The following is a 14,913-nucleotide window of genomic DNA, read 5'->3' on the forward strand; positions in this document are numbered from 1 at the left end:
TGGGGCTATAAAGAAGTATACAGGCTCAGCGGAGAGGTGTGCTTCCTTTTGCCAGGTTCTTCTGTCTATTCCTCCTCTCTTCCTCTCCCCTCCCTGCCCCAAAAAGCACTAAACTTACAAGCTTATAGGAAATTGAGCACACGAAAGAAATCCCTCCTGCTGTGGGCATCAAATAAAGGCATTAAGTGAACAGGGACAGACCTCTTCAGACCGGGGCTGTAACCAGTTTCCCTTGCTTCTGCAGTATAAAGCTACGTTCTCTGTATAACTTTGATTATGAAAACCTGGACCATTGAAGATGCAAAACCTTTCTTATTTTCCATCGAGCAAGTTTGTACCACCCACTGCTGTTCTGTCTAAATTTAATCAGTTAAGATGTGTGACTTGATATTCTCAGTTTCTTTTATTGTTAGAACAATATCATAGGGATGTGTTTCTAGGGTGACTGATTTTGCTTAGTTCTAAGGAATTTTCTGGAGATGTCTCCTTTTTGGCTGTATAATCAAATTGTGATATTAATTTTGAGAGTGGCATATAATGATTTTTTTATTACTTTGTTGATATATTTCATTAGTTTGTTCATATATTTCAAACAAAAAAGACCAGGAAATATAGTGGCTTCCCTGTAACTTCTTTGAAGATTTGTATATCACGTATTATAAAATTGTTTTAGCTACTTTTTGAGAAAAAGTAGGTTCTTTCAGAGATGTATGAAGAAAAAAAATAAATCACCACCATCTCTGTTACTTATGAAGCCTCCCTTATGAATTCATTAAGCAGCGTGGATTGTTATTTTCTGATCAGCAGAAGTTTAAATTTTTCTCAGGAAAGTTGAGTTTGGTTTTCTAGATATAGTTCATTTTTCATTTTGATGATAAAGTTTTACATTATTATGTTAATAAGATACCTACCATTTGGAAAGAACAGGAGCATTTCTGTATGAGACAAAAAGGTGATAGCAAAATGTAATTTGATTAGTAGCAGCTTGAGAACTAGCATACTAATATATGGCTTTAAATAGCAAATTCTTTAATCTCAACAGTCAAATGGAGACCTGCCTTTCAGAGGCAGGTTACCTCTGAGATAAATGGTACTTACATAATGTGTAATGCTCTGTCACTAACTTTAATAGTAGTAAAGACATAGAAGTATGTCTTTAACCCTACTAAATTTAATAATCTACAAGAGTTTATGAACTACTACAAATAACTGCAAATAATTAAAAGTAGTGATGCTGCATATCAAACTATTTTTATTGTTGCTTCTTTTAGTGTCAGTTGTGATAATGACAACTGAAGTTGGTTCAGAGACCGAAGTAAAGAAGGATTCTGAGCAGCTGGGACCAGACAAAGCCAAGGACAAGCCTGAAGAAACATCAGAGACTCCAGGAGATCAGAAGTCCAGGGAAACATCCTCCGGAGAAGCTCAAGATTCTTCTGTCCCAGCACCAACCAGCCAAAGTAGTTCAAGCAGCCAGAAGAAGGAAAAATCTTCACCTGAAAGCAAGGGTATTTCTCGTTTCCTTCCCCCTTGGCTTAAGAAACAAAAGTCCTACACCTTGGCAGAGCCCAGAGATGAGCCCAAGAAGAAGGCCACAGGGGAAGAGCAAGTAGTTGAAGAAAGTGAAAGCCAGGCACTAGAGGGGGTGGCTCAGCCGAGAAGGAGCTTGGAAGAAGCAACTGAAAACCGGCAGAATGACAAAGAAAAACACTCCATTAGCAGTGCTGAAATACAGGTACGTGTGGGAAGGCTCAGAGGTACTTTGGAGTAATTTTAATGGAACCTGATTAATGAATTATGTAATTCTTGTAAAGCTTTGTTAGGATCATATTGGGGAAAAAATGACAGCTATTCCAGTTGCTAGGTTCCAGTCCTGCTTTCTGTGAAGTTGCAGTTCAGCTCTTAACATTGATATTCTAGGGTGGCAAAGGCACAGAGACAATGTTTTGTATGAGGAGGGGCTGGGACAGTTGACAGTGGTCAGCCTGAGGAAGAGAAGGAGGAAGGGGAATCTTATCAGTATGTATTAATACCTGAATGGAAGGAATGCTGAGTAGACAGACCTTTCTCAGTGGTATGCAGTGGTATGACCAAAGGCAAGGGACCCAAATTAAACCCATGAAATTACATCTCAAATCACAAGAAATCTTTTTTACTCTGATGGTGACAGGACCTTTCCTTGGCAAGGGACGTGGCCAGGTGGTGGTGGTGCAGATGATAGGCCTCACAGGGTGGTAAAGGGGTGAGTCAGACATTGAAACAGATCAGCCAGAGATATTGTGGAGTCTTCCCCTATGAAAATATCCAAACCCAACTGGATATGGTCCTGGGCAAATTGCCCTCTGTGACCTTTGGGGCATTGGACTAGATCTCAAGAGATCCCTTCAAACCTCAACCATTCTGTGATTCTGTATCACTTGGCAATCATAAGCACTGGGGTTTAGTTTAGTATAACTCCTGGAGCTTCTTAATAAGATTGTTTCTCTTTGGAAGAAAGCCAATAACTCATATTAAAAAAATGCAAATCTTATTTCAAGGAAAGGGGAAAAAAGGCACCTCCTCTTGTTTGACAGCAAGAATATCTGGTCCCTAAAAGAAGACCTTAGTGCTTATGCTGGTTGTTGTGTTTCCAGTATGTGCATACCTTTAATGAATGGTTACTGACTTAGTTATTAGTAGCTTATAAAAGGAAGGGACAAGTGTAAAATATTCTCCTTCCTGAGTTTGTTTAACTGTATTTTATATAGCCTTCCAAAGAAGATGGTAAAGAAACAGAAGTAGAGGAAGTTGCAGAGAAAAAGGAAGAAACACAAGAAGAAAAAGAAAAAAGGGAGACAAAAGAAGTGCAGACAGCTGAAATTAAAATAGATAACATTCCTAAGAAGTCTCCAAAGAAGATCAAAACTGTGCAGTGTAAAGTGATGCTTCTGGATGGCACGGAGTACAGCTGTGACCTAGAGGTAAGGCATCAAATCATTATATAAAAAGCATTCTCTGTAGGGAAAAGAAAACTTGCTTTCATTGTACCTAGTGTTTAACGCTATCGCTAGGACTAATTTAACATTTCAGTTTAAGATACTATCTTTAAAACCATATCAGTTCATTCTTAAAAATGCCCTCTGCAGTACACCTGCTGATTATTTGACAGCTCAAACTTGATTATTTTTCTAAAACATTAAGGTTTTCCTGAAAGTAGTGGAACATGTGCTGATAAAGTTTTCTTGAGTTCATTAATTTTTTTTTTTTCAAGTTATCTCAGCTGGAGATAGTTTCTTTTAACGTTTAAAAAGTTTAATTTTTTCTTCAGAAAGAAAAATTCCATTACAGCTATAAAACACATATTCAACATTCTGTTCTAGTTCCTCATTTTCACGAAAATTGACTGCAGGGTAGTAACCCTGGAGTAGTTTGTTGTTTGGAATTTTTTTTTTCCACATAAATCAGGATATTTAAATCTGAATGGCATCTCTGTTTTAATTAAAGGCTATGTGAGTTTGATCGTCCTGGGCTTTTTCCCCAAGCTAAAATGAGACTTAAGTGAAGTGGTGGCTTACCACAGATCTAAGAATATACCATTTTGTATTTATAACTCAGTATTTTAAGTCTGTCATGATCCAGTTAAGTCATTTGCCAAGAACTAAGTTTTCTCATTATTTGCAGTAAGAGTTTCCTGTAAGAACAATAGTAAAAGTGATTTAAGAGGGGAAAAAGTTGTGAAGAAACAATTTGTTTTATATGTTAATTTGAATTATTTATAGGACATGAGCAGTGCTGACTGCAATTTTATGGATGAATTAGTGTTCTTAAATACATGTAGAGTTTTTTACGCTCTACTACCATATCAAAATACTTAAAGTCTCAGAAAGCCATATCAACTGATAACTGAAATTTCCGTTTGTGCTTTCTGCAAAAGATCCTCGTATATTTCTGATACTCTGTTTTAGTCTTCCTTCAATATTTAGTGTTTGGATAAATGCTGGTTTATTTCTGCTTTTTCAAAGTTACTGAAATGATTTAAGAATTAAAAAACAAAGAAACAAAATTTTTGCAGTCAAAGTCCAGTTTACTTTGGTTGACTTCCTAGTACATCAGGTTTAATTTGGGGCAATTGTCATGATTTTCACATTCCTGATGCCTCTTCCAGTATACTGTGAGCTGTAAACCAGCTTCTTTATATTTAAAATATATATTCTTGCTAATGGCAAAGTAAAACTGAAAAATATCTTGTTTTCATTGCTGTTATATAACAGCTTTTGGTAGAATCCTGTCTTTTTCTAATACTCATTCTAAACCTTCATGATAATCAGTAATAAATTCTGAGCTAATACACTATTGGGGATTTTTCTGTTTGGCTTGCAATCCTATTCCTTTTTCCTTTTAGAACTGCATCAATTTGTATTCACATAAACTAAAAGGAGTGTGAAAGAAAACAAAATATGAAGACAAAACCTCATTAATTTAGTCTGACAAATTTTGCCAGCTGTTCATTCCTACTGTATGTGTTTTTGTATAAAGCAATAGCTGGGTGCAAGCATAAAAGGAACCAAAGCCATGATGCAGTAGCTTCAGTTTCAGCACACAGATCAAGGCTGATCAGGATTCTCACCAGTAACTAAATACTGAGCATTTTGTGCCCAATTAGTAGATATAATATTATACAAATAATTAGTAACAGTCGTGAATCATGATATGAGGACTTAATACTTGAGTTCAGCTATTGTATACCTTAGATTCACTAAAACTGAAATAGAAAATCTTGAATTAATAGTAATGCTTTGTTTCTTAAAAAATAAATGTTGATGCATTATTCTTAGAACACAAGCTGTTTCAGTCAGAAAAACTTTACTCTTCCAGCTTGAGTATGTTCTAATCAGTAAATGGTTAATGGCAAAAGTTTGGAGATGTGATTTGGAAACTTGCAGAAAAAGGGAGGGTTATGGTTACGTGTGAGAACATTTGAGCTGGAGAGACAAGTCCCATGGGACCTTAGAGAATACACCCATCAGTACTCAGTGAGCTGGCTGATGTTCCTTCAAGGCCAAACTTGACCATACTGGAAATGTCCCAGCAGTCAGGGGAACTTCCCGAGATTTTTTTTTCTTTGGGGTAGGGGTAGCAAATGTCATTCCTATTTTCAGGAAACTTTTTTTTAATGCCATCTTAGGTTCTTAAAATTCATAGTTTTGTGTATGGCCCCTTTAGCAATATAGTTAGATCTCAGTTATTTATGCTAGGAAAAAGCAGTTGCATAAAATCTCACCTGTTTGTCATGGTTGTCCAAGTACCTGCTTTTCTCTAGGGTTTTGGTATTATTTTTTTTTCTTTTAAGTAAGATAAATCCCTAAGTAATTGAGAACTCTTAGGCTTGTTCTGCACTTGTACAATTACAAGCCTGCACTTTAAGACTTCATACTGTCTGGAAGGCCAGATGAGTTCAGGTATAATATCCCTAGCATTTCCTATTAACAGCTTCTAAAATAGCAGCTCTTTTGTTACTGCTCATTGAATTCCATTATATATGCCAATCTGACACCTCTCTCTTTATTTCTTTCTATTTTCCCTTCTTTTAAAAAGCACTCTTTGTGTGGATTGAGATGCTAGATGAAGAGTTCTGACACGTTTTTATATTTCCATTCTGTTTTCTGTCCATCCTGTTCATAATTTTCGTGAGAGAACAGAATATCCACTGACAATAGTCTGTGTGCTTAGGAAGAAGTGCCATTTCAGTAGACCAGAAACTGCTCTCTAAACTCCTGTCCACGTGATAGTTAGATTTCTATCCTGCTTATATTCCCTTTTGCTTTGTGAGCTTAATTTAGTTTTAGACGTTTGTGGTTATGTTTCTTCAGCTCCAGTGATTTAAAACATTTCAACATACTTAAATTTTTATAACATGATTTTGAATTTTGAATAGGGAAAGAAGGAAACATTGTTTTATATAATGTTTTGTACAAAACCCAATTTTTACACATATCCAACCACTCCCTCCCCCACTTTCCATTCCCCTCCAACACTGAAGCTGATTTTATTTCTTATTTTGCAAAGTAACTTTTGGTACATCATAAATTAGAATGATTTCTCGAAGATAACTGGAATAGATTTTTTTTCAAGCTTAAAAAATTGATATTTCGATTCAGGAAAATATTGGTGAGCTTTTACAAAATATGTGTAACAGTTGTATTAGAAAGGAGGCTACAGTTTTTGCTTAAGGTTGGTGTTTAATGACCGTTCATCTGGAATTAGTTTTTTTAAAATTGTATCATCTCTGAGATTTAGACTAGGCAGCAAAAGCTTTATAGAGGTTGTTCTGAACCAGGCTCTCCATGCTTCACTAGACATTTCTAGAAATTTAATATTTACCAAGTGACAAGTGGATATCCTAACTTGCTGTAAGTTGAGTTCAGCTATATTCTTAAACATTTAAGATATGTAGTATGAAGCTGAGATAGGCAGAGGGATTAATTTAAGTGAATTGGTGAAGTCCTGTGATTATAATGTGGCTGAAACAAATATTTGTCTGTTGACATACTTGTTTTCTGTCCTGGCCACCACAGATTGGTTTGTGTAATAATAATCTTTATAGTCTCAAGGATCTTTTTGTCTTAATATGGCAAGATCCCCTGTAAGCAAGAGGTTAATGCTGCACTATTGTCAGCTGAAAAGGACACAGGTGGAAGTAGGTTTTGGATAAAAAAATCTTATATCATGTCACTTTTTTTTTTTTTTTTGTACTCTGGAATTTTCAGATGGGAGTTTTTGGAGCAAATACATGTAAGAAATGGAATATATATGTACTATTTAAGAAAAAAATCCAGTTAAAAACTTAATTATCGCACTAAAATTTTGCATGTATGTGCATTTTTTTCTAACTGGAACTAGATTCATTTATTTTGGATGGATTTGGTACATCTGCAAAATCAGAGTGTTAATAAAAAAGGAATTTATTACCATTTAAAGTCTGGTTAATATGAAATTAATGTAACTTCTGCCTAATGTGGCATTTTCTTGGAATCTGTATTGAGTTAAAGTACCTTTTGGAAAAAAGAAATATATGTGACATACAAGTTGCATTGAAAAATATGTCAGAGTGAACAAAAACTGGTTTCTGTGACAAAATATTCTGAAATTGAATTCCTGTGGTGAGTGGTACAGAATAGAAATGGGTGGGAGGAGGTGCTCACCTGGAAAGAATATAGCTTTAAGATGTTGAGATAGTATACTTATATACGAAATTTTGGGGAATAAAGAAAAGTTCACTCCTGGTGAATTAGGATGTTTTTAATCGGATATTAAGACATCTTTGCAAAGGACTGTAATTTGATGCTATTCTTCCACAGTTCAGAATTTGTCCTTAAATATTGCTGTAGGAGTACAGGTACATTTGAACCTTTCTTGTTTCTTTGCCACTTGAGTTTTATGTATTGGTAATTACTTTAAGTTCTTTTTTGCAGCCACCTAGTGTTATTTGACAGTGGAGTTATTTCTTCTGGCTTGTTTTTGCATGTGTTTCACATTGCCCCAGGCATGCCTGACATGGCTGATCTTTAGATTTCAGTATAAAGCAAATCTCAGATATTTGTCTTTTTGATGTTACTTTGTAAATTAATATATCACTTCTGAGAGTCATCTACTCTTTTCCTGAGAACTCTTTATTTTGCCTAAGTAGATCTTTGAGTGATGTGAACTTGACAGTTTGAACTTAAAGTCAGTAATCCTTTATCTATGGAACTGTTTGAACAGGTATTTCAGTTTCTTTTGTGATTATTTCTTTTTGCTTCTCACCTGTCTTTGTACTTTCATTACTTTTGAAGATGCAAATTTGAAGGACCTGGTTTGTAATCTTTCTGGAGTATACCTTCTCCAAATATCCTTGTCTGAATGCCAGTGTAGATACAACACCCAAGGTACTCCACTGTTGCCTGGAGAAGTCCATGACGTGAGAGCTAAACCTTGTGCTAGGTGAAACCTGTTCTTCAGTTCTTTGTAATTTGAAATTCTCACTGTAGTGTTTTGTGGTTTTTGATCTTTCCCAGAAATGACCTGCATTAAGTTCACCAGTGCAGAGATGCTGATTGTAATCTTGCGTGGTTGATAAAATGTGGTCTGCATCTTGGCTGCTTGCTCTGGGGAATTAAAATTTGAGTGGGAATCGTGTTGCAAACATTTATATAAGCCACTCTTCAAACTTGCTTTATATTGTTATTTTGGAACCTGTAAAGTTTTATAAGGCAGCAAAAATATCCTCCATTACAATGTTATATTAAAATTCCTTTACCTTTAGTATTTTAGTTCCTGAAGTCCATAGGTTCCATATTAATAAAATAGATTGATTTTCTGTGTTCTGTTGCTTTAAAGGAATCTTCTGAAATAAATCACAAAATAATATTGCATGCAAGTACTTTAATAAAAAACAGGAGTTACATGTACACAATACGTTCATTCATAGAGCATAAGCAATTAATTTTATTATTTTGAGCTTAAAACTATTCTAACTCTAAAAGACAACACCTACTTGGCCTCAGAATCTTCAGAGTAACATGTGAATACCTGGAGAGATGGAAAGAGGAAGAAGCTATTGTTGAATAGTTCTGGGGGAGCATGACTTTAAACAAGTTTCACAGGCTGTGAATTGTTAAAAAAAATTCAGTTACCTTTCATTACTTTAAAGAGAGTTAAAGGAATAACAGCCTGTTAGTTTATCACAGGCAGTTCTTAAGGTACTGAGGATGAAAGCTAATGAGTGGTATTTGCCAAAGACTGTGACTGAACATTTGTGCTTGCTTGAAATGACAGAACCATATTAAAGGATAAAATAACCTTGGTTCATGATTCAGTAGTGTCATATTTGAGATGTGACGGCCAGTTGAGTTTTAATAGCTTGAATGTGCAGACTGTTGGAATATTTAAGACTTAATTTTTAGGAGCAAGTTTAATTTTTTTAGCACAGTGCAAATGATGTAATTTTGACCTACTCCTTTCCTGATAATTGATCTCTGTGGGAGGTATAAATTACTGATGTGTTACTGTGAACTACATGTATCTCCTGCTTTTGTGGAGGAAATAAACTTGCTTTTTTCCTCTCATTGTGTGGTTTTGTAGAGAGTTGTGAAGAAATTCTGTCACTGAATTTGGGATCTGCGGTAAAGACTGGTTTAGATTTTCTGTTTGAAATATAAACTGTGTTTCAGTAGAGAAGAACACAGTTCAAAGAAACAAAAAGAAGTGCTAAGTGCATAATGATTGCTAGTTAGAAGCAAATGAAGATCCTATTGGGTTTGTTTACTGCATTCAGTCAGTGGTCTAATTAAATATTTATGACAAAAGGCATTTAAAGGATGCCAGCACTGACCGTATTTTATGCACGTATGAACAAGTGAAATATATCAGAGTTGACACAGACTCTATGGTTACTTACAGTTTGCTAATACAAAGTAAAAATATGTTTGCTCAATGTACATTTGAGATCGGTCTTTAACCCTGAATTAAGAAAACTCTGAATGAAGCTGATATGGAACAGATGCTTAATTGTAGCAGAGTTTTGATTTGCAAATCTTTTTCTGACTGCTCAGATGTCTAGTCTAGGTTTATTCAAGCACTAAGTGGTCTGTTTAAAGTATGACATCTTTTATTTAGAAAAAGGAAAATAGGGATGATGTTAAATTTGGCACATTCTTAAAATATTTGTCTAGATTCAATAGACACCACCAAAAGTAATGTTTATGAGTGAAATCATCTCAGTCCCTGGGGATTTTTTGCCTTCCTCTGCACCATTGAGCACGGCTCCTTGCCAAGGGCTCCTTTGGGCCATTCTGCCTGTGTTCTCTCCTGCTGCTTTGGTGCCTCCAAGGCACCACTCATGCCCTTCCTCTCTGCCTTTCTTTGCTACTCCAAGTTTGTAGCAGGAGTGAACTCCTGTATTCCCTTGGTTTGGTTTTCCCCAGGGTTCTTGTTTGTACAAGGCACTGGTTTGCTGCAGCATCAGAAGCTGGCACTTTTCAGCTCTGCCTGCATGAAATACAAGTGCAGGCCAGGCATGAGAGCACTTTTCATGCATCACTGGCCAAGAAGCACAGCAAAGCAATTTTTTGCAGCCAAAAAAAAATATACTTGTCATTGATATGCGTCATACTATTGAAAACAACCCAGGCTGTTGCACATCTCCTCCTCTCTTCCATTTGACCAATCCTTATTCTTCAGGTCTCAGGAAACAGTGACTGTGTGGTTCATATTCCAGCTTCTCCTTTCTGTGGCCTGGCCTTTGCTGCAAAGGATCTTTTGATTTTTTTAAACAAAACTGGGGAATGCTTTAGCCTGGGCCTGGCTACAGAATTGCGTTGTGTTAATGCCTGTGAGCACTGGCTCTTAAACCAATTCAGAAAATAAAATGAAGTTCAATCTTTTTTCGTCCTGTAAATACGTGTCTTTGAAAATGTTTTTGGAGCTGAAAAACTCCTGGCATTTCAGGCAAATACCAGTCTCATAGTTAGTCAGCTTCTGGATACTGCTTCTGCGCTGGCCTGTAGACACTTGTGGTTAGTCACTTTGGAGATGGACCCTTGCTCTCATGGGGTGCTGTTGTTCTCAAATGTAATAAAATGTTTTATTACATTTCCCCAAGGGAAATGGCTCAATCATTTCTAAAAATGAGGACAAGAAGAAAAAAAATCTCTGGGGAAATAATAGGTATTGAACACTTCAAAAATTTTGTCACTCGGTTTGGAAGCATGTCCTGCATTTGGCTAAGGGTTTGATCTCTGAAGAGATATATGGAATTGTGCCATTCTGTGGAAACACAGATTAACTGAATGAACACAGGAAACTTAAAAACTGTACTTGTTTTTGATGGCTTTTTCCCCCCAGATTTCTTCAAATGGTTACATAAGTTTGAGATAATCTACATCTCTCAGACCCATCAGATGGTACATGCCTCCTCCCCACACAGAGAAATTCAGTGCCTAGGCTGGGACATGATTCCCCATTCGATCCTTTCTGCTAGTGCAGGGCTGGGAAGAAATGTTGAGATTTCCCTCTGCCTGTACTGCTACAGAAAGGAGAAGGAAGGAAAAAGAATAGGATAGATTGTTTCAAGTGGAAAGGGCCTCCAATGATCGAGTTCTGCTGCCTGATGGCCAACCCTTTAAGGGTAAGGAAGCACCCAGGCCACAAGGGCTGACCTAAAGGTCATGTCCAAATGACTTTCAAACACTGACATGCTTGGGGCATCAGTCACCTCCTAGGAAGCTATTATACTGATTGGTCACCCCTGTGGTAAGGAAATGCTTCCTAATGTCACATCTAAACCTTCCATGGTGCAGCTTTGAACTGCTTTGACACGTTCCCATGTGTCCTGTCACTGATCCCATGGAGAAGAGCTCAGTACCTGCTTCTTCACCTTCTTCAGGAAGCTGTAGGGAGCAGTGAGGCCACCCCTCAGCCTCCTTTTCTCTAACATAGACAAGCCCAAAGTCCTAAGCCAGTCCTCATAGGACGTTCTTTCCAGCCCTTTCCCCAGCTTTGTTGTTGTCTTCTGGACATATTCAGGGACCGTCACATCCCTCTTAATTTGTGGGCCCCAGAACTGTTTACAGTACTCAAGATGTGGCTGTACCAAGGCTGAGTGCAGCAGGATAATCCCCTCTTTTGTCTGGATGGTTGAACACAGGGTTTGATGCATCCCAGGATGGGATTTGCCCTCCTGGCTGCCCGGGCTCTCCCTGCTGGCTCACACTGAGCTGCTGCTGACCAGCACTCCCAGATCCATCTCTGCAGGGCTGGTCTGCAGCCCCTCCTCTCCCAGTTTGTACCTGTGCCCAGCATTACTCTGTCCCAGGTACAGAATGTGGCATTTGCTAAATGTCCTGCCACTGACTGCCCAATGCACTGATCTATCCACATTGCTCTGTAGGGTTTCTCATCCCTTAAGGGAGTGAGTAGCACCTCCCACTTGAGTATCACCAGCAAACTTGCTAATGGTGCATTCAACTCCTGCATCCCTATCATAGATAAATGTATTGAACAGAACTGGTAGCTGTGAATGTTTATATTGCATCAGTAGTTAGCAGCTCGTATATAGCCGAACAGATCCATGATATCCTAATTCCCAGTTGCATAGAAATTTCCATTGTGGATGTCAGCTGCAATTGCTTTGCTCTGGTTTGCTCTTTTTTTGAAAAGGATATAAAGGACAGAAAAATGGTACCTCTGGTTTTACGAGGTGGTTGCATTATGAGGTGGCATCTGCAGAGTCTAAATATAGGCTTGAAATTGGTACTAGAATAACCTTGGTTGCATGTGTTCTTTTTATGTTCTCACTTAAAAGAAAGCATAACTTGGCAGCAATACAGAATACTGCTGATCTGAGTACTTTTGTGTTTTAAACTGCTTGGCTCTGTGAACATCTCCTCACTTCTCACTCTCTTGATACAGCTAGGTTGAATGTGCTCCCCTTTTTGTGGAAGCAAGGATGGATTTACATTTTTACTGATATTTCTGCATTGTAATTTTGGAACAGGAAAATTTGTTGTGCTATAAACCCATGTATGTATATATGAATGCATAAATATATATGTATGCATAGGTATACTAAGAATAGTGGTTATAATTTACACATTGGTTGTTGCTATCAGTTGACATCTCAAACACATGGTAGAAAATTAAATGGAATCCATTTTATAAAGTAACAAACTGTGCAAACCATGATGCTGCCTTCTTAAGAGTGTCCTGCTCTATTAAAATATTTCTAGCTTCTGAACTGACTGGATCACAACAGTTATCTTCAGTTCAAGTTAGAGACATTCTACTAGGAACATGAGTTTTCCCAGAAAAGTTATGTTATCCTCTCATTGAAACTGTGTAGTAATGCCTGTCCCCAGATAGCTTACAGAGAAATTGCACTTGAAAAGTTTGATTTTGCAAATTAAATATTCTTTTCGATTTTTAAAACTTTATCACTATATCACTCTATATACACACACACACACACACGCATATATATATATATGAAATAACTCGGAGTCTTTCAATTCTGCAAGTAGGATCTTCTAATGAAAACCATTGCTAGTAGTGAGAGGCTTCTTAGGCTTTTGAATCCATAACAGAGCTCTATAAATACTAGTTGCTGATGGTATAATGTCTTTTCATTTTGCTGCTGTCTAGAATGTAGGCTCATACACTTGGGCTTTGTGACATGGTAGTATTTTTCCTAATGTGGAAGAACCATGAACTGACAAAAAGATGTTTAAAGATACAATGGACACTGCTTAGTGTTTCCAAGTTCTTTGTTTATTATGACTTCCTAATAAGAAGCTGTGCAATATTTTACAGTTATACTTGCAGTATATTTGCCTGCCTTATGTTTCTAGATGTCAAAGACTTGATATTAACTTGATATTAAAAAAGCATCTGATTCTAGATGTGGTCTTGATATGATAGCGTACATTATTTTGCACTAATCTATAGATTTCCTTTACTGAAATTTGTATAACTGAAACTTGCATTTGCAAGGTATGATCACTGACCTGCTCATCGACTTTGGAAAAAAAGTGGTATCTATTACATGCATCTAAGATTCTTTGAACTCTCTCTTGCTTATATTTTTTCTGCTTTCAATTTACCACTTTTCTATATTGGTGATTTTTCTTACTAAACTGAAGGTGAAGCTGTCAAGAAAATTAAGTGGTTACTTCAGATGCCTAGAGGAAGTAGTCATCTTTCCTGAGTAAGATTTCTTGAAAGTACCAAACAGACTTAAAATTCCTTGCTCCCCATTTCAGAAGTCACTCTTGACTTCTACTTTCTTGATTTAGCCTTGCTACTTGGGCTACTAAATGTGGTTGTTTTATAATTTTGCTTCTGTGAAACCTTTCTGATCTTCCCGAGTAGGGTAGCTGCTGGACAATGCGATTTTGAATAAAGCTCTGGATTCTTGGGGAAAAAAAAAATCAACAATGCCTTCACTCTTTGCTCAGTGCATACCTTCTTTTCTCCTCTCCCTCCGCTCTTGGCCTTTGCCGAGCTGCGGGAGTGCCGGAATGGGCTCCTGGAGTGCCCCGCCACTGTCTGCGGGGACAATGGCCACAGTGTCACCCAGGCCTACACAGGGGCTGCCCATGGCGTTTCTGTGGAATGGCAGTCGTGTGTGGCATCTACTGAAATCTGTAGGATAAGCAAATGCAAAAATTCCTATAAGCTGGCAGACCTTTGAAAAGGCCATGTTGTGGCCTCTATGATAAATGCCACAAACAGCAGAGCTGTCATGAAGGAGTTGGTTCAAACTGGAGGCTGCATGCCAGTCATGGTCAGATTTTAACTGTGGAAAGAACTTCTCATCTCCTCACCCCTGAGCATGTGATGTGAGCCATCTGCTCTAAATCTTTGTCTCCTGTCAGCAGGAGACAAAGATTTTCCTTAAACCTGGCTCACAGAAGTAGAGCCTGGACCTGTTTTCATTACTGGCACTACAGACTTATGGAATGTTTACATTCCCAGTTTCAGGTACAAGAATCACAGAATGATAGAATGGTTTGGGTTGGGAGGTACCTTAAAGAACTTCCAGTTTTTAAGCCCCCTGCTTAGCCCAGGACACCTTCCACCTGAGCAGGCTGCTCAGAGCCCCATTCAACCTGGCCTTGAACATTTCCAGGGATGGGACATTCACAGCTTTAGTGGGCAACCTGTTCCAGTGCCTCACCACCCTCACAGTAAAGGATTTCTTCCTAATACCTAATCTGCACCTACTCTCCTTAAAGCCATTACCCCTTGTTCTGTCACTACGTGCCCTTTCCTTCCCTTCTCTCTTAAGCCCCCTTTAGATGACTGGAAGGCTGCTGGAAAGGTCGCAAGAAGAAAAGATCAAACTTCAGGAGTGACTGCCATTTGCTTAAGCTCTAGTAATACTGAGCTCACCAAGTGAGC

At 37.7% G+C, this 14,913-nt stretch overlaps 1 protein-coding gene across 12 annotated transcripts in view; it reads left to right on the forward strand.

Moving 5' to 3' along the window:
* The window catches only part of EPB41L2 (erythrocyte membrane protein band 4.1 like 2), a 106,964-nt gene that overhangs the window by 44,482 nt on the left and 47,569 nt on the right, over positions 1 to 14,913 (forward strand). For all 12 annotated transcript variants that reach the window (XM_058802054.1, XM_058802049.1, XM_058802044.1 and 9 more), the window contains exons 3-4: positions 1,272 to 1,735; positions 2,748 to 2,960. In XM_058802054.1, coding sequence (XP_058658037.1) covers positions 1,286 to 1,735; positions 2,748 to 2,960 — 663 coding nt within the window. In that variant the 5' untranslated portion in view covers positions 1,272 to 1,285. The remainder of the gene's footprint in view (positions 1 to 1,271; positions 1,736 to 2,747; positions 2,961 to 14,913) is intronic.

Source organism: Ammospiza caudacuta, chromosome 3, assembly GCF_027887145.1.
Source record: "Ammospiza caudacuta isolate bAmmCau1 chromosome 3, bAmmCau1.pri, whole genome shotgun sequence".
Classification (NCBI taxonomy): domain Eukaryota; kingdom Metazoa; phylum Chordata; class Aves; order Passeriformes; family Passerellidae; genus Ammospiza; species Ammospiza caudacuta.